This window comes from Silurus meridionalis, chromosome 5, assembly GCF_014805685.1.
Source record: "Silurus meridionalis isolate SWU-2019-XX chromosome 5, ASM1480568v1, whole genome shotgun sequence".
Classification (NCBI taxonomy): Eukaryota; Metazoa; Chordata; class Actinopteri; order Siluriformes; family Siluridae; genus Silurus; species Silurus meridionalis.
This window is the reverse complement of record NC_060888.1, coordinates 24239071-24258671: the sequence shown is the minus strand read 5'-3', so window position 1 is coordinate 24258671 and position 19601 is coordinate 24239071. Positions and strand designations below refer to the sequence as shown.

The window sequence follows — 19601 nt, the reverse complement described above, 5'->3', positions numbered from 1 at the left end:
AATAAAGGCACATTACTGTATTTTCAATATATTTCCGTAAAACTGTGAGTTTAAGAAATTATGAAAAATTATGACAAAAGTTAAGTTCACATAAAAGGTAACAAAAATGTAAAATTATATAATAAGACTTGCAAAATTGTCTTATTGTGTAAACTTTTCGAATAAGAACCTGCTAATAAAGATCAGTGAGAGATAGGTCATAATCCTGAAAGGAAGGAAGGAAGGAAGGAAGGAAGGAAGGAAGGAAGGAAGGAAGGAAGGAAGGAAGCTAGTTAACATGACCTGCCTAGCTAGGTTTACATTAAATAGCATAGCAACCTTAACCAAGTTCATGCATTTAGCTTGCATTGTGAATATATGATATAATTATAGTAAAAACTAGATGAAGTTTGCTGTAGATTGACTGACTTTCTACAGAATTTTCTTCCAGCCCATAATAATCTGAATTTAAACTGCACCTTATTTTTGAGGTATTTGACCTGAAGTCATGTAATAATTGGCTTGAATATTTCACAGAATATTTACGGATTAAAATTCCACATGCCTGACTACCACAAAGTTTATATATAAGAGAACCAGACTGATAGTGTTTCTAAAAAAAAAAAGCTAGGTATGCTAAATATCATCCATCTGTTTAGTGCCAGTGCTTTGATCCTGCGATTTAGGCTCAGAGCCAGGAGTGATTTCCCCCAGATCCCATCAGTACCTCTGAGAGGCTGCTGCCAGGGTTTATTCAAAATCAAAGCTCTGTAATTGACACGCTTTAGCACGAACAAACAGCTCGACTCAGTGTGAGGAGTGCAAATCAGCATCACAATTCAAATCCCAGGAATGAATGTTTGGTTTAATGTGGAATTTTCGTTTTGAAATATAACCAGATTTTTATTCTTAGATTTTAGGATTATAATCAGATGCATACTGAGGATTACAGACACTCGAGTTTGGTGGGTTGTTTTTAAAAATGAACCCAAAATGAAATTCCTTCAGGTATAAAGGCATTTTTTTTAACAAATTGAGAATCAGGCATTTTAGAACCAGGTTGGTGTATATGTGCTCTTTGGCGCCCCCTTTTGATTGTGAAGAAAATATAAGACAGAGACTGTGTAAGCTTTCATCTCTCATTCCTCTTTCAGAAAAATTTCAAACACCTACAGGACACTTTATTAGGAACACCTGTACACATTTTCATTCAAGCAATCATCTTAGTAACCAATCATGTAGCAGCAGCAGTACAATGCATTATATCATGAGGGTACAGGCTAGGAGCTTCATGTTCACACCGACCATCAAATGTGGAAACATTTGGCCTCAGTGATTTTCATATTATAACATGATTGTTGGTAACTGACCTGATCTTCTGGGATTTTTTCACAAGCAGCAGTGTAGTAAAGATAAAAACATCCAATCGAGAGGCAGTCAGGAGACAGAAATGCTTTGTGATGAGAGAGTATAGCTAGACTGGTGTGACAAAAGCTACAGTAGGTGACAAAAAGCTACGGTAACTCAGATAATCCTTCTGCACAATCATACAAGGACTACGAGACAGACTGTAGGGTGACACCAGCAGAAGACTACACCAGGTTCTGCTCCTGTCAGCCAGAAACTGAACATGTAAGCATCAGTAGCCACAGGATAACCAAAAATAGACAGTTTGTCAAGTTAAATATGCTCCTAAGGTCTCAGTGACTCAGTGTTCCTGTGTTCCCTCTTTCTTCTCATCGGATCTCCCTGATTCATCCTAATGCTCTACCTTGGGATCGAGTTCTCTTCAATTCGAGGCCACTCTCTGCAGCTGAGACTGTTTCCACATGAACATCCTAAAGATCCATGAGGATTCTGAGATTAAATTTATTTGAATTAATGAATAATGACTTCTTCTGAGGTCTGTATTTGGTACCAAAAGCATGAATCCATGTCTGCAGTCCAGGCTGGTGGAGGTGGTGAAGTGGTATAGGGAATGTTTTTTTTTGGTCTATTAATAGCAGGTAATAATCACTTAAATGCCAAAGCCTATTCAAGTCTAGTTTCCTCATATCCTAAAAGGAGAGTTAAGATTGAAAAAATAATAAGATTGTGGAAACTGAAGGAAGAAGAGTGAAGTGTGAGATTGAGGGAAGAGGTCAGACAGGGGCTCTGTGGTGGTGAAGAGGTGCTGGATGATTGGGCAACTACTGCAGAAGTGATAAGGGAGGCAGCTAGAAAGGTACTTGGTGTAAAATCTGGAAATAGAAAGGAAGACAAAGAGAGATGTGCTGGTGGAATGAGGAAGTGCAGGAGAGCAAAAGGAGAAAGAGGTTGGCGAAACAGAATTGGGATCGACAGAGTGATGAGAAAAGTAGGCAGGAGAACAAGGAGATGTGGCAGCAGGTGAAGAGGGATGTGGCGAAAGCTAAGGAAAAGACATATGAGGAGCTGTAGGAGAAGTTGGAAACTAAGGAAGGAGAAAAGGATTTATACCGATTGGCCAGGCAGAGGAACCGAGCTGGGAAGGATGTGCTGCAAGTTAGAGCAATAAAGGATGGAGATGGAAATGTGTTGACTAGTGAGGAGAGTGTGTTGAGAAGGTGTAGAGAGTATTTTGAGCAGCTGATGAACGAGGAAAATGAGAGAGAGAAGGTTGGGTGATGTGGAGATGGTGAAGCTGAAGCAGGAAGTAGATAAGATTGGTAAGGAGGAAGTGAGAGCAGCGATTAAGAGGATGAAGAGTGGAAAGTCAGTAGGATCAGATAACATACCGGTAGAAGTGTGGAGATGTTTTTGAGAAAGTGAGTGGAGTTTGTAACCAGATTGTTTATCAAGATTCTGGGTAGTGAGAGGATTCCTGAGGAATGAAGAAGGCGTATGCTGGTGCCAGTACCGATTTTTAAGAATAAGGGAGATGTGCAGACCTGCAGTAACTACAGATGAATTAAGTTGATCAGTCACACCATGAAGTTATGGGAAAGAGTAGTGGAAGCCAGGCTGAGGGAAGAGGTGACCATCTGTGAGCAACAGTGTGGTTTCATGCCGAGGAAGAGCACCACAGACGCATTACTTGCTTTGAGAATGTTGATGTAGAAGTGTAGAGAAGGTCAGAAGGAGTTGCATAGTGTGTTTGTGGATTTAGAGAATGCGTACGACAGGGTGGAGAGAGGAGTTGTGGTATTGTATGAGGAAGTCAGGTGTGTCAGAGAAGTTTGTGAGGGTGATGCAGGACATGTATGAGGACAGTGTGACAGCAGTGAAGTGTGCAGTAGGTACGACAGACTGGTTCAAGGTGGAGGTTGGACTGCATCAAGGATCGGCACTGAGCCCTTTCTTGTTTGCAGTGGTGATGGACAGGTTGATAGACGAGGCCAGACAGGAGGCTTCATGTACTATGATGTTTGCGGATGATATTGTTATTTGTGGTGTAGGGAGAGTAGGGAGCAGGTGGAGAAGAGCCTGGAGAGGTGGAGGTACATGCTGGAGAGAAGGGGAATAAAAGTCAGTAGGAGTAAGACAGTACGTGTGTGAATGAGAGGGAGGGCAGTGGAGTGGTGCAGTTGTAGGGAGAAGAGGTGGAGAAGGTGGAGGAGTTCAGGTATCTGGGGTCAACAGTGCAAAGAAATGGAGAGTGTGTTAGAGAAGTAAAGAGAAGAGTGCAGGCAGGGTGGAGTGGGTGGAGAAGAGTGACAGGAGTGATTTGTGATAGAAGGGTATCTGTGAAAGTGAAAGTTTATAAGACTGTGGTGAGACCTGTGATGTTGTATGGTTTAGAGACAGTGGAATTGAGTAAAAGACAGGAGGTGGAGCTGGAGGTAGCAGAGCTGAAGATGTTGAAGTTTCGTTGGGAGTGACGACAATGAAACTCATTAGAAATTAGTTTATTAGAGGGACAGCGCATGTAGGACGTTTTAGAGACAAAGTGAGAGAGCCGAGATTGAGATGGTGAACATGGACATGTGCAGAGGAGGGACATGGGGTATATCAGTAGGAGAATGCTGAGGATGGAGCCACCAGGAAGGAGGAAAAGAGAAAGACCAAGGAGGAGGTTTATGGATGTGGTGAGGAAAGATATCAGGTAGTTGGTTTGAAAGAGGCAGATGTAGAGGACAGGGGGGTGTGGAGACGGATGATCCGCTGTGGCGACCCCTAATGGGAGCACCCGAAAGAAGAAGATCATTATTATCAGTAGTATTACTTTTAATTATTCTTATTTTTTACGTCTTATTTCTGTATCTTGAATTATTTTACCTGGAATAACTTCTGAACCTCCCTCTCCCCTCTATTAGTTTTTTTTAACTCTCCCTCTCGAGCGCCATCTAGCGGAAATAGAAACCGGGACGGAAAAAAAACCCCACCCAACTCGGAAGTGAGTTTTGTAGTTTTCCGATGATTTCACTAGAGGGCGCCCGCAAGCGCACTGTCCCAGTGACGTCAGCAGCACGCTGAATCGTGTGCGCGCGCGGGGGGTCTCCGCGTGGACAGAGAGAGAGAGAGAGAGAGAGAGCGCGAGATCGAGAGCGTAGAGGAAGCGCGTGCACGGGTGAGTGTTGATGATGCTGGACGCGTGTGTGGATCTGTGCATGCGGCCGTGTGTGTTTGTGCGCGCGCGCGCGCGTGTGTTTGTGTGTTTGCGCTTTGCGTTGACATTTGCTGTAACAGGTAGCAGACTGGAGGTGAGAATGCTGTATAGTGCAAGTTGTAATGTATTTATTTCTGTTTTTATCAGTGCAATTCATGTCTTTACTATAATCTTTTATAATTCTTATATCATGCTATTTCTTTTATCTACTTTCATCTACTTTTATTTCACAACCTAAGCATTTTATTGCACAAAAGAAATTTCAGGATTCATTTCCTAACACTTTCCTATGTACATAACTATGTGCATAGCTTTTATGCACGTGCATTTGCTGAAATGTATTATGCCTAGGAACATAGATAGATAGATAGATAGATAGATAGATAGATAGATAGATAGATAGATAGATAAAACTTTATTGCCATTTCATAGTGCAGGCACACAGCAACAAATGAAGCTCAGCAACTACATTTTACATTTATGGCATTTGGCAGATGCCAGAACGACTTACAATAATCTAATTTACACAACAGAACAGTTGAGGGTTAGGGGCCTAGCTTAGGGGCCCAGCAGTGGCAGATTGGTGGTGCTGGGATTTGAACTCACAGTCTTGATTAGAAGTTCAACATATTAAAGACTACCACCATCCCTTGGGGGTGGTCATTATCTAGCAGAAGTGCAAACAGAAGCATTGTGCAAACTGACAAGTGCAGAGATATATATATATATATATATATATATATATATATATATATATATATATATACAGTACAGACCAAAAGTTTGGACACACCTTCTCATTTAAAGAGTTTTCTTTATTTTCATGACTATGAAAATTGAAGAGTCACACTGAAGGCATCAAAACTATGAATTAACACATGTGGAATTATATACATAACAAAAAAGTGTGAAACAACTGAAAATATGTCATATTGTAGGTTCTTCAAAGTAGCCACCTTTTGCTTAGATTACTGCTTTGCACACTTGGCATTCTCTTGATACCTACTTTGAAGAACCTACAATATGACATATTTTCAGTTCACTTTTTTGTTATGTATATAATTCCACATGTGTTAATTCATAGTTTTGATGCCTTCAGTGTGAATCTATATATATATATATATATATATATATATATATATATATATATATATATATATATATATATATATATAATTGGTATATTGGTAGAGTGGTTTTGCTTAATTACAGCACAGTCTGCAATCTGATTGGTCAGACGGTTAGCGTTTTTACAGTAACAGCTTACTCAGCTTAAAAATGTTCTATTATTTAGAAAAAAAGAAAAAAGAGGTGTGGTTTTATTTATTCAGTTTTATAATAGGAAGTAACTTTTCTCTCAGAGGTTCTTTAAATTGAAGCATAAATGGAGAATGTTATACTCGTACGTTCTTGAATAACCTGAAACGTCATCATTGCGGTGCTGAGCAAAAAACTTCATGACATGGTGTGTTGTGTAAAAAATTGGGAACATGTGGAAACACAACCACCTCACTGTTTCTATATCATATAGTGTAAAGTAGCCTAACATAGTGAGCACAAGCCTCAAGGCATACACATCTGCTCTTTCTGAGGTAAAAAAAAAACACATCATGTAATATAATTCTGTTGAATGTTCTGCATTGAGTTGAAAACGATATTTCCATAGATGAAAAATGACCCGCTTTTACATTAACATTCTTAAGAGTATAAGTCTACCTGGATGTGAGAAGTCCCTGTGTGAAGTATGAGGTCTAAGCTTACTGGTTAAATGTAGGAAACCTCTTCTCATGTCCTTCAGGTGCTGGAAGCTGAGGTACAAGGATGTGCAACAGTAACGAAACTCCTTAGTCAAAGACCAGGACAAGTCATCAGCTGAATCAGCTAATCCGGCATCTGATCAGCATGACTGACGTTTGAAGGAGGTCATTTTGACACTGAGTACGATGGAAGCCGGATCGCAGACCTGCCAGAACTTCAACAGTCGTCAGCCGCAGCAGAGACGAGCAGCGTCTCACACGCTGGAAGAACAAAGCAAGGTGAGCCTTCAGGATCATCACAGCATTCAGCTGGAAGCGTGGTTTTACATGGAAGTCAGAAATATATCAGACATGACCAAAAAATGATTTCAAAAACCAATGTTGAATTTGAAATCAATTTTGCTGATATTGTACGGTGCAAGATCATTTTAGGATCGTTTTAAAATGTATAGTTCCACAAAAAAAAAAAAAAAAATCAAATGATATATACACTGGCATAACTTTATGGCCACCAATCAGGCATAACATTATGACCACCTGCCTAATACTGTGTTGGTCCCTCTTTTGCTGGCAAAATAGTTCTGACCTGTGGAGCGTTAACACCATGAACTTCTTCAGCAGTTTAAGCTTCAGGAGCTTGTCTGTTGGATCGGACGTCACATAGGGGAACTTCACTCCCCATGTGTATCAATGTGCCTTGGCCGCAGACGACCCTGACGTCGGTTACCACTGTTCCTTCCTTGGACCATGTTTGATAGATACTGACCATTGCAGACCAGGAACATCCCACAAGAGCTGCAGTTTTGGAGATGCTCTGACCCAGTCGTCTAGACATCACAATTTGGGCCTTGTCAAACTCGCTCAAATCCTTACACTTGCCCATTTTTCCTGCTTCGAACACGTCAACTTTGAGAAAAAAATGTTCACTTGCTGTCTGATATATATCCTATATAGATAATCAGTGTTATTCAATCACTGGTCATAATGTCACAATGTAATGCCTGGTCAGTGTACATAACTCTATGGACAAAGTCTTGGGACACCTGAACTTTCCAGCCATATGTGGTTCTTCCCCAAACTCTTAACACAAAGTTGGAGGTACATAATTGTATCAGACGGCTTTGGATGGAGTAGCATGAAATTTTCTCTTCACTTGAACTAGGACACTCAAACCCCCTTCCAGCATCGCAATACCCCTGTGCACAAAGCCAGCTCCATGAATATGATATGGTTTACATAAGCTTGGAGTTCAAGATCACTTTACCTAAATCAGTACCTGACTTTACTAACACCCTTGTGGCTGAATGAGCACAAATCTCTAAAAAGTCTAGTGGATAATCTTCCCAGAAGAGTGGAGGTTATTACAACAGCAAATGGTGATTAAATGTGGAATGGGATGTTTGTAAAACACATAGGAATCTTATGGTCAGTGCGTGTGTGTGTATATGCTTTAACGCAGTACCAAGTTTGGTGTTGTTTTGAACCTGTGAATTAAATTATTTTAAAAAGTTTTAAACTCCTGTTGAACTTATGTATATCTGAACTTACTGTGAAATGTATTTTAAAATATCCAGAATCTCCCTGTTATTGGAGCAGTTGTTCATTTGAAATAATAATTTAGCTTGGCTTGATGACAATCTTCTTTTTTTTTTTTATTGGAAAGTGTTCCTTTAAAGAAAACTGTGCTGCAGTATAAAAAGGAAAAACAATACATACCTCCATCCTTCAATTGTGTGCTTAGACATTCTGAGTAGTACATGTTCATTAAATTTCCACTACATGTGTGTTTTAAACGAATGAGGAGAAATATTTAAGCACCTCTCCCATCTGTTTTTGCCCTGGAGTGCCTGTGCTTATGGACTGTGTTTCGCCAGACCCAGTTGTACCTACTGTAACAGCTCTGAGCACAGCTATGGGCAAGGCTTTGTTGAAACCCGCTGTATGGTGGTGGCACACTGATTAGCTAATTTGCTGTGATAAATGAGGCCGATTGGGCCTAACGAATCGCCGGGTGTTGGAAGGGCTTTACTGACTTGGAGGTGACCTGAGTATCCAGAGCTCGCAGACTATGACACTAGCAACTAGGGACCTAATGTCATGCTAGCGACCCCCTAATGATTATTCAACTAGCATTAAATAAGTCTTTGGATCACTTATGAGCTATGGTGGGTTGATGCAATAGCTGTGCAATTACAGGTAAAATGACATTTCTATACATTCCTGTGTCCACTGTGTAGATTAGATGAAGTTGTTCAGTCAAGACATCACCTTCTGTGACTTGGGCTGGATCTCCACAATGGTATCAAAACGGAAATCTTTGAGCTGGATCTTCATCTTCGGGAAGAGGGCAAACTCCACAGAAGATACTGTAAATCTGGCAAATGGGGTGGGGTGAGCGTGGAAGTGAGGTCACGTTGTTTACTCACGTGTGAGGAGAGCTCGGTGACAGGATGCGCACGTGGTCAGAGTAGCAGAGGTGGTAACGCACTTGATAGGAATAGCACCAGTTGCACAGCTTCTGATGCACACAAGACAATGTCTTTTGGCACACTGACTTATAAAGGACGGTGCTCCTTGTGACTGTGCGTACAGCCTTGTGCTGCCATCTGTTGCCGTGTTACAAAACTGTTCTGTTTTATACCACCTTGTATTTTTTTGCTACATTTGTTTTGCACTGGTGCTATGAAGCTAATGTTTGCTAACAATTAATCAATCACTCTATCCATCAATAAGATCAAGATTATTCCTTAAGTTAAAATGGACTATGTTACCAACCAATCAGCCACTGCACCACTCTGAATCTTGTCTCATGCTGAAGCGTTTTATTCAGGTTTATTTACATTATGGCCTAAAGCGTTTTTATTCCTTTGCCATGGCATTTTGATTTGTTAACATGTATATATATTTTTTTTGTATCTATTACTACATGCTTTCAGTGTCACAGAATGTCTTTTTCCTGTGTGTTAGCAGTAGATCTTCTGTGTAGGAAAGCAAACAGTAAATCGTGATATTAGAACACGGTAACATGTTGCATTTCTGAAACTGAATTAAGACCGGCTGTGTTCGTGGTCGTGTCCTTTCAGTCGCGCACGTTTTTTCATCGTGTTGCAAAAGGAAGGCGAGTGTTTGCTCAGTTCTCCTGTGGTTTAGAAGCACATTCATAATAACTGCAGGAGGGCCATGTCCTGGCGTTCAAACAAAGAACAGGCTGTTCTCGCCATTCCCACTAACCCATGACTTACACTTTGTTCTCACTATTTCACTTTTATTTTTATTCCGTATGTATGTGTGTAGTCGTATATCACATATCCATGTGTGTGCGTATGTGTGTGTGTTTAAGCTGGACTTGCATTTTGAGGTGTTGATCCTCCTGTGAATATTGTACAACAACAAATAGATGTTGAGATGATCAGGAGCGAACCTTGTCCAGCCCGGTTATGTTGAGATGTTTGACATCGAGTATAATCTTTTTATCCGCACGGGAGGGCTCTGCATTTCTGAGAAAAATAGACTGTCATTGCACATCAAGAACTTTTATTTTCACATGACTCCAAACGACAGCTGAGAAGAAACTCCAGCACGTAAACGGTTGATCGAGTTTCCTGAAAGCAATGCAGTAGAAAGCTGTAGTCTCTCTAATCTCTCTCGCTCGTTCTCTCTATCTTAACTTGGCCTGATTTGCACTTTTTGGAAGTTTTTGAGTTTTCCTCCCCGTGACGACTTGGCACACAGTTTATAGGGTCGGAGCTAAAAGGAAGAACCCCGGAATTACTATTTTTCCAGGTTTTCTTGAGTCTGTAATTAAAGGATATTCTGATGCTATTCTGATAACTCTCCAAAGATACATGTAGATTGTGGGTCGTTTGAAAATTTACTGTTACTGTTCGTTTGTGGCGCAAAACCTCACCATAAATTCAAACTGTACCCCAGTGCGGTCTTAGTAAAAGGATGTTAAATATGGAAAAAAAAAACTTCCTTTCATAACCCTAAAGAAATAGTCAAGGAGAGAAAAACAATACACCATTTTTCCACTTAGCCCTAAAAGCTTTTAGTTCGGCCAATACTTTTACTGTCAATCATGCTTTCTACGCTATTAGGATAATGTAGCTAACCGGTAATAAACTTTATCTGAGCCAAAAACACATCTCTTCAAGTATCCGCCAGGATACAGTGTGAATGTCTGAACTCTATAAACCTGTGTGGAACACTGTAAAGCTAATGCTAATGGGACAGCCATCTTAAAATTCAGAATCCTTTAGTGAAATTTGGCCATTTAGCACAAGCCAATAAAAAAACTGTGTTGGAAGTTATGATGGTAATTTTTAAGTCCAAATTTGAAACCATTGTTTTATTCAAATATCCATTGCTTTGAATCGAATTGTCCCGTGAGCAGGTGCAAAAGTCATAATGTACTTTTATTTATTTTGAGTGAAAGTAAAAAAGAAAATTCTTCTTTGTACTGTTTAATTTTTTTTATTTGACGGAATGTTCACATTGATTTGGATCTCATTCCAATTTGGCGTTTTTAAACCTTTAAAACAAATCATTGAAACGTCTGAAATGCTAACCTTCCTATACCATGAATGAAAGCTTAAAACATTTTTTTTTAGCCTTTGTCATTTTTGGTAGGTTTTCCTGAACATTCCGGTAACCCGATTACCGCTATCGTAAAGGGTGTACAAGGCGAAGTTAATCTTCAACAATGCTATCTAGGTGGTGAAGGTTTAGTGGTTAAGGCTCTGAGTTACTGATTGTAAGGTTGGGGGTTCAAACCTCGGTATCAAAAATGTAGTGAAGAAAAGGGTTAAATATCACAGTAAAATTTGATCAAATAAAGTTTCTGGCAACGAAGATACTCTGATCAAGTACAGATTCTTAAATAATTTACTTCAGTACTAATTAGTGTTGTTCATTATTGATTATTTTTAGTGGGTGGCACCTGGTGGGTATTGTCCACCATTAGTAAATATCAGTAATGCAGAAGTCATGAATGGAACATTGCTAACAAAATTTGAACAAAAAAAAATTCAATTCGTACGACTTTCATATGGTACAGTTATCGTCTCTTACGTGTCACTGAATAGTTTTCCAAGAAACTTCGACATGTCCTTTATTTCTATATGTCTCTAAGATTACCGTGGTCCTTTGCCCCAAACACGTTTTAAAATAAAAGACATTTAATGCACTAAAACCTTGAAAAATCATGCAGATTGAGGTTGAACCTGAAATGGCAACTTAATCATAGCTGTGAATTCTTCCAATCATCTGTTCAAACATCACAAAAAATTATTAATGAAGATGCCTAATATAAACTGATGACCTTCTAGGAACATTTATTTTGTCAGCCAAGTATATTATTTATTTATTCATTCCGTTGATTTAACAGCGGGGGAAAAAAAACTATGTGGTAACAGGCCCTTTGGTCACCTTGGCAGTTAGAGTGTTGGATTTGTCAGTGGAAATCACCATCTGGAAAGCCCCAAACGAGCCCCTGAGTCCTTTGAGTGTGTAGGATCTAAAATCTTTAGGAAAAATATAAAAGGGTGGGTACATTATGTTTGTGTGGCTACAACCCTTCAGTTAAATGCTGTATATTCAAAATTCTATTTAATTCCCTGGTTGTGACACACATGAGGTCAAACCAAGGTTTGGACTTAATCCTGAATTGACCTACTGTTGTAGTATTGAAGTAGAATTTTGGCACAGAATTCATACTAAATTAACATGTTATGTAACTGTCTGGAAGGTGAAGTGGATATTGATACCATCTCATTGGTCCTGGGTTCCTGATTAAGTCCATAGTTTAAATGTTTCATGTTCTTGCTTTGTCCACATTTGTTCTTTCAGCCAAAAAAAATCCAATAGATGAATTGGCTGCGCTAACCTAAAGAATAGCTGCCAGTGACAGTAAGAATGTGTGTGTACATGGTGCCTTGTAATAGACACACATCCATAAAAGGTGTATTCCTGCCTCATACTTTGTATTCCTAGGATAGGCTTTGGATTTTTGCAACATTACTGTAACTCATATGAGGCAGTTAGTAAAGGTGAATAAATGGAGGAATATTTGAATGAATGGCTCTTGTCCAAGTTATTATCAAGTCTTGCAGGTTCTATGTGCATGTTAATATCAGTTCATAGAAACTAGTGGGGTTTCTGGTGCTTTGGGGTCTTTTTGGGGAAGTGATAGATCAGTGGTTAAGGCATTAGACTTCTGATCAAAAGGTCATTAGTTCATATCCCAGTGTTACCAAGCTATCACTGTTGGACCCTTGAGAAAGGCTCTTAGCCCTTAACTGCTCAATTATATCAATGAGATTAGTGTACATCGGTCTGGATAAGGGTGTCTGCCAAAATGCTGTAAATGTTTCATACTTGCCCCCTTTTTTTTTAAAGAAACTAACCCCCAATATGTTTAAAACTGAAGTAAAAACAACAGCTTAACTATTTTTGGCTATTATTGGGTCTTAATTAAAATTCCCTTGATTTTCTACCTACAAAGCTAAAGCAATGCTGAACATTGTGGCGGGCCGTGCATTTGGTACATAGCCTTCAGTAGTGACTTACCCGACTTAATCCACCTCCTAATACCACCACTATCATTTTGCAATTATAGAAACCATCAACACTGTACAAAAACACAATATAACAACGTGTGGCATTACAGAGAGAGAGGCATTTTGTGTATGTAGGGTGAATACCATTTTACAACTCCAAACCACTACACTATCACCGCAACTGTGCCTCCTACATCATCTGGAGCAGTTCAGAATTATATTGGTCTAAGAACATAAAAAAACTTTAAAAATGTAAATAAAATACAACCTACTCACCAGAGATGCAGACTCATAATCTGCAGCGATCCTCAGAGGCTGTAAGCCAGTGGTACCGCTCATATTCACTGGTCTGGAAGTGGAGAACAAACCCTTTCCCAGGCTGAGACAAGCTAGCTAGCTTCAGGGTTGGCCGACCTTCTCACGATCTCTAGCTTTTCTTGTAAATTGATTTTTAATTATGTCCAAGACCAAATCAATTTCTTTTTTTCGGTAGGCATAAAAAGTCTTACTCAGATGTATTAATGTGTGCAGCACGCTACACACGTGTTTTACCAGTCAAACTTGGCTGTTTCTATGCAATGACAGTAAAGTTCTATCTTATCTTATGTTGTCTCGTCCTGTCTGTCTGTCTGTCTTTCTGTCTGTCTGACTGTGCCACCGCTATACTCGCCTCAATCACAGATGGTCTTAAAACGTTGTCTTCACACCATTTCAGAATCCTAATATAATTGAACATTGCATATTTTATTAGTACAAATTGACAAAGATTTGTAGTAGCAAAGCTAAATTGTTGAGGGTGTTTTGACGAGACAGCAGTCATCCCTGTGAGCAGTTAAAGCTGTGATCGTGTAGTTTTCCACACATTCGCCATGATCCCCATTCTGAGTCTTTATCCCTGGGGTCAAGAGGATTTTATCAAGACGTATTACATTCCTCACAGAGCCGGTCTGGCTTTGTGAAGAGTTGTTGTTCGCACCTCAGCCATTTATTTTTCTAATGTAGACACTTTTCTTTGTGCTTTCTTTTCACTTTGTAATGGCATGACACAAGGTCAGTGGGTGTTAGCCCCATTTTAGCTTGCTGAAAATGCATACATTTTTATTACTGAAATTGCTTACAAGTATATCTGTAAAAAACTAAACCCATTTAGTGCATTTAATTGACATCAAAATGCAAATCCATATAAGAAATTATTTTTATTTAGTTTTCAGTTAAAATATAAAAATCTATTTCAAATTACTCTAATAAAGGTAAACACACTGCACTGTACTGTTGCGTCAGTAATAATGGTCCGTAGGGTAACGCAAATCTCCGTGTGTAGTAAAAATAGACTAAACGAAGCATCGAGGAAAAGTTCACTCCATGATTTTTTGTATTCTAATTACTCGAGTTACTCTACAGTAAATAGTGTATACATACTGTATAATGAAATGCAGGGAATTTTTTTTTAGTTTCTTATTCAACATAATTAAAATAAATTATAGCAAAATATAGTTACGTATTTTAAATAATGTAAAAAAAAATAAAAAAGGGCTATACATAGCTGTACAGTGTATACATAATGTATGCAGTATGCATTCAGATTACAGTTTATACTACAATATTGCAAGCTGTTTTGTGTGTGTGTGTGTGTGTGTGTGTGTGTGTGTGTGTGTGTGTGTGTGTGTGTGTGTGTGTGATGTCCATAAAGAAGAGTCATACTGCACAAGTTGTATTGTGTCTATTTGATTAAATGGGTATTGTAATATTTCAGCTCCAGTCAAAATAGTAGTTTTGGGTCAGACGTTTAGTCTAGTTTTGTATTTGTGCTATCGGCTTGCTCGGTTTATGAAATTCCCTCACCCTCTGTGCCTCTAAATTGGACATTATTGTGATTTCGGACTCTCACTTCTATTGTCATGCTAATTCAGATCATTTTTCTTCATTGATTTTTTTTTTCTGCATCAGCTGAAGTGGGAGAAAGTGAAAAGCTGTTTTTTTGCAGTTTTTGTGTAACTAAACATGATCAATATTGATATAATTTAAAAACACTTTTAACAGTATGGTAATGGTTAAGAAGTAATAGTTACTTCTACTCTAAATTACTGATGATTGTGTATGATTTTTACTACTTCCAGTTGTAACAGATACAGAGATATACACCATATATACTATATACACTACACTATATTGCCAAGTATTGGGTCACCTGGTAATAAGTACAGTATATGGTTTTTGAGCATTGCATTCCACATTTAGTCCCAATTTGCTCTTATAATTTCCTCCACTTTTCTGGGGAGATGTTCCACTAGATTTTGGAGTGTGCGTATGAATATTTGTGTTCATCAGCCACAATGGTGTTACAAAAGGCAGGTACTATTGTAGGTGAGGAGGCCTGGGGTGCAGTCAGCATTATAATTCATCCAAAAGGTGTTCAGTAGGAATGAGATCAGAGCTCTATAGCAGGCCACTCAAGATCTTCCTCTCTAAAGCATGTAAACCAGATCTTCAAGGAGCTCATTTTGTGTACAGTGGCATCGCCATGCTGGAACAGGTTTGGGTTTCCAAGTTCAAGTGAATGCAAAATTTGATTATAGCGCATCTAAAGACGTCCTGTACAATTGAGTGCCTCCAGTTTTGTGTTAACAGTTTGGAAAAGAACCACATATAGCAGGAAAGTTCAGGTGACCCAATACATTTGGCAATTTAATGTATGTATACACTATATGGACAAAAAGTAGTGAGACACCAGACTTTTCCAGCCATATGTAGTTCTTCTCCAAAATATAACCCACAAAGTTAGAAGCACACAATTGTATTGGATGTCTTTGGAGGCAGTAACATGAAATCTTCCCCTTACTTGACCTAGGAGACTTAAACCTGTTCCAGCATGATGAAGATATGCTTTACATGGGTTGGAGTGGAAGCTCTTGAGTGCTTTGACTGCAATCCTGTTGAACACCTTTGGGATGAATAGAACAAAGGCCTCCTCACCTCACCTACACCAATACCTGACATTAATGTGCTCAAATCTCCACAAGCACTCTCCAAAATCTAGTGGAACATCTTCCCAGAAGAGTGGAGGTTACTATAACAGCAAACGGGGACTAAATGAGGAATTGGATGTTTAAAAATCAAATATGATTCTTATGTTCTTGTGTCTACAAACTTTTATACATATAGTGCACATAACTTTCAAACTTCAGTTGACAAGTCCCTTTACAGATTCTTCAGTAAACTACCCAACATCGTCTAAATAAAGAACCGTAACATGCGGTATCATGGTTACCATGACAACACGCATTCATTTTGTTCTTATTCATTACACAAGGTTAGCGTTCAGTATTTAGCGATTTCAGACATTTTTACATTATTAAGCAATGACTTGGACATTTTATAATGATATTTAAGGACTTTAGAGGTGCCAGTATCTATGGTTAACCTCTAACGTTTACACTTTTTGACCCCTTGCTACAGCAATATAGGAGAAATCAAAAACTCCAAAGTTCACCTGCCGTAAAAGCTCGTTCACCGAAGTGGAAAGGACACAGGACATAAAAAGGCGCATTTGTTTCGGTAGCGGTTACCTTCACAGGTTTAATCTGGGTGAGTTCACAAAACGGCTCCAGCTTTCCACTTCTTATTATTATGTGATATAATCTAAATCAACGATCGGTCCCTTCTACAGAAGTATTTGTGGTTTCATTTATTTCCCTGATAGGATTTTTGTTGGCACTTCTGTCACTCAGCTTAGCATTTGAGAAGGAATATGCAACCTATAATTATTATCGGGTGTGAAAATCTTTGACAGTTCTTGGGATTTAAGTTTTTTTCAGACTTTTGCCAAACATTCCAGAGAATTAAGTAATCATTACTACTGATCACTCATCCCACTCAGATTTAACGAAAATTCCCTCAGCCCTGAATCTATACACTCTGAAGGTACAGGAATGCAGAGTGACCCAGTGACCTGTTCTACATCATTAATCAGCTACTGGCATTTTTGTAAAATGCTTAAATTGCTGCCTGTTTGAAACCTTTTCCTAGGCACATATTTTCCAAATGCAAATACTTTTTGGTCTTGGATAAAAGCCTTGGATAAAAAGTGCAGATTTTCAGATCATATGGAAGAAACCATGATCATCAACTTAGGTGGACATGCTATCATTATATCATAATATGCAGGCGTATGTGCACAGTGCATGTAAATTTCCTTGTCAATAGGGTTATTTTTGGAGTTTAAAAAATGATCACTTAAAAAATGCATTTCTGAGACCTAAAGTTTGGAGAGTTTCCTTTCCCTGTTTAAAGACACTTCACATGTTTACCAAGAAATCCAGGACTGAAACTGGTCTCCTCTGACTTTAATCTGTAGCTTTTAAGGAAATAATATTTGCAAGTTGGTTTAGGTGCTACTTGAAGGGCATGCTAAGTGAGCTGTGAGCGTTTATGCTAGAATTGTAGTTTCTAAAGACCTTAGATAAGCTAGTTGTGAATACGAGGCGAGGTAGTTTCGAGGCTAACTTTGTTTACAAAAAAGTACTTTATTTTTGTTTCCACACGATCACCTTCAGGCCTCTTGCATAGCAATACGGTGCTCCCAGCGTTCCTGCCACTTCTGGAATGTGTCCTTTGAGTCTTCTTTTCGAAGCGTGTCAAGCACCTTCTGCAATTTATGCTGGGTCTCCCCAAAGTCCGGGAAGGGCGAAGTCCGCAGGAGCCAAATCTAGCGAGTAGGGTGGGTGCAGAAGTGAAACTATGTGGATTGTTCTCCGACAATCATCATGCACAAGTTGCTGAAAGCTTTCAGTATTTTCAGGGGTTGAGCTCGTTGAAGGTCTTCCTGACCTCTCGTCGTCTTCAAGTGATGTTCTTTCACCCAAACACCTCGCTGTATGTCAAACGTATGTCATGTCAACTGTCTCTGTGGCAGATTTGCTCAGTTCCATGATGAAATCGCAGACATGGCACGTCAGAATTGCACCAGTTAGTACCAGTAGTCTCAAAACTTTTTTATACCACCTTGTATTGGACATATTATTGCTATTTGTCAAATCTGGAGTAAAGAATTCAATGGTTGGTGTAAGAAAGGATTCCTATTCAGTTGTATTTCCACGCTTCACCACTAGAGGCAGACATACAGTTTAACAAGCAATGACAAGCTACCTATGACATCACGCAACCTACCGAACAGCAGCTAACAGAAGACAGCAAGAATCACCTCATATACGATCAATTCAATCCTTTTACGGTTAAGGTTTAGACTTCAAAATCTGCCAACTTAATCAGTACAAATATACAATACTTTATTGTACCCATTTTTTTCCACTTTAGTTATTATATAAATTATTTAGTTTTCTCCTAAAGTTTTTCTCAGTTGTTTTGAAGTGTTTGTCAGATCAGAAATGAAATTTTTAAAACTTCTTGTTCAACTTCCACATAATCAAGTCATTTGTGCTCATCATAAGAATATTTCTTGTTGCTTTGATCAAATTGTGAATGCTTTTGTACATTAATTTAACTGATTTTGTACAAGTGTCTGCTGTTTTATACATTATCAGTTGTTTATGTTCATGTTGAACAAAATACATTATACTGGTTTCACCTGAACAGTTTTAACCCCCAAAACATCTCAGCATCAGTTCATTTCTATTAAACTTTATTTTGTAAATGTGACTTGAGATGATGAATTGTGTAGATGAATCTTGAACGTCACTAATGAAAGCGAGTGAACGGCATTAGATCAACCAATAATCGACAAGTTCTCTAAAACAGGACAAAGGTGAATCTTGTGAACTTTCAATTGGAGAGTGAATACAGAAAGAGCCAAACAAAGTATTATAAATTCTGAAAATGGATGAACAACCAAAAAACAAATGAGCACTTGTACAGTACAATTACAGTGTGAATCCTGTCCGGTCTCTGCAATCAATATAAATCAGATATGCAACCAAAAAAATTAATTTGTGCTGCTGAAATTCGCATGTACCAAACAGAAGGAAGTAAAATTTTGTGCATTTACAGTCACTGTGATCCAAACCATAGTTTATATCAAGAAATCCTGAAACTGTGCAGCGTCACACTGACAACACGACCAAACATTTTGATGATTTAGTTTGTGAACAATGACAAAAGGATTTTTCATTCAGATGGGAATGAGATGTTCATTGACACAAATACTTACTTTTGAGAGATGAGCTAAGGATTTTGAGAAAAATGCAGGCGTTTTGCAAGAAATCCAATGTATTGTGCTGTTTGCATAGTGTTTTGGGAATGCACTTGCTGGTTTGCAAATATTATGGATGATTTGAGAAATGCTCCAAAGCAACTAAGAAAAACTGTAATACAGAAACTCAGAGACAGTCAAAAGTCTCCTATGTTGCTTGAACTGTAACTAATAAGCTCCAGTCCCTGTCCAAACCAGAAAACTCTTTCTATTTCCGTCTTTCCTGCTTTGATCAGTCACTGGGTCCCCACATGAGCAAGACATGACTACCCCAGGCATGCAGGATGCACATGATCAGTGTACTTAATACTACTCTTGTCATTAGGTGTATATATATATATATATATATATATATATATATATATATATATATATATATATATATATAAAGAGGTGAGAAAAATACAATATTCAGTGCACTCCACTTCATAGGCAATTGCTGTATATTTTTATAAATATATATAAAGCATACTGTGTATATATATATATATATATATATATATACACAGTATGCTTTACATATATATTTATAAAAA

At 38.5% G+C, this 19601-nt stretch overlaps 1 protein-coding gene across 3 annotated transcripts in view; it reads left to right on the top strand.

The window, feature by feature from the left end:
* nav2b (neuron navigator 2b) overlaps positions 1-19601 on the top strand; it is a 155653-nt gene that overhangs the window by 12417 nt on the left and 123635 nt on the right. The window contains exons 1-2 of one of the 3 annotated variants that reach the window (XM_046849223.1): positions 4460-4507; positions 6345-6582. In XM_046849223.1, the coding sequence (XP_046705179.1) occupies positions 6490-6582 (93 nt within the window). In that variant the 5' untranslated portion in view covers positions 4460-4507; positions 6345-6489. The other 2 variants (XM_046849222.1, XM_046849224.1) reach the window with 2 other exon arrangements.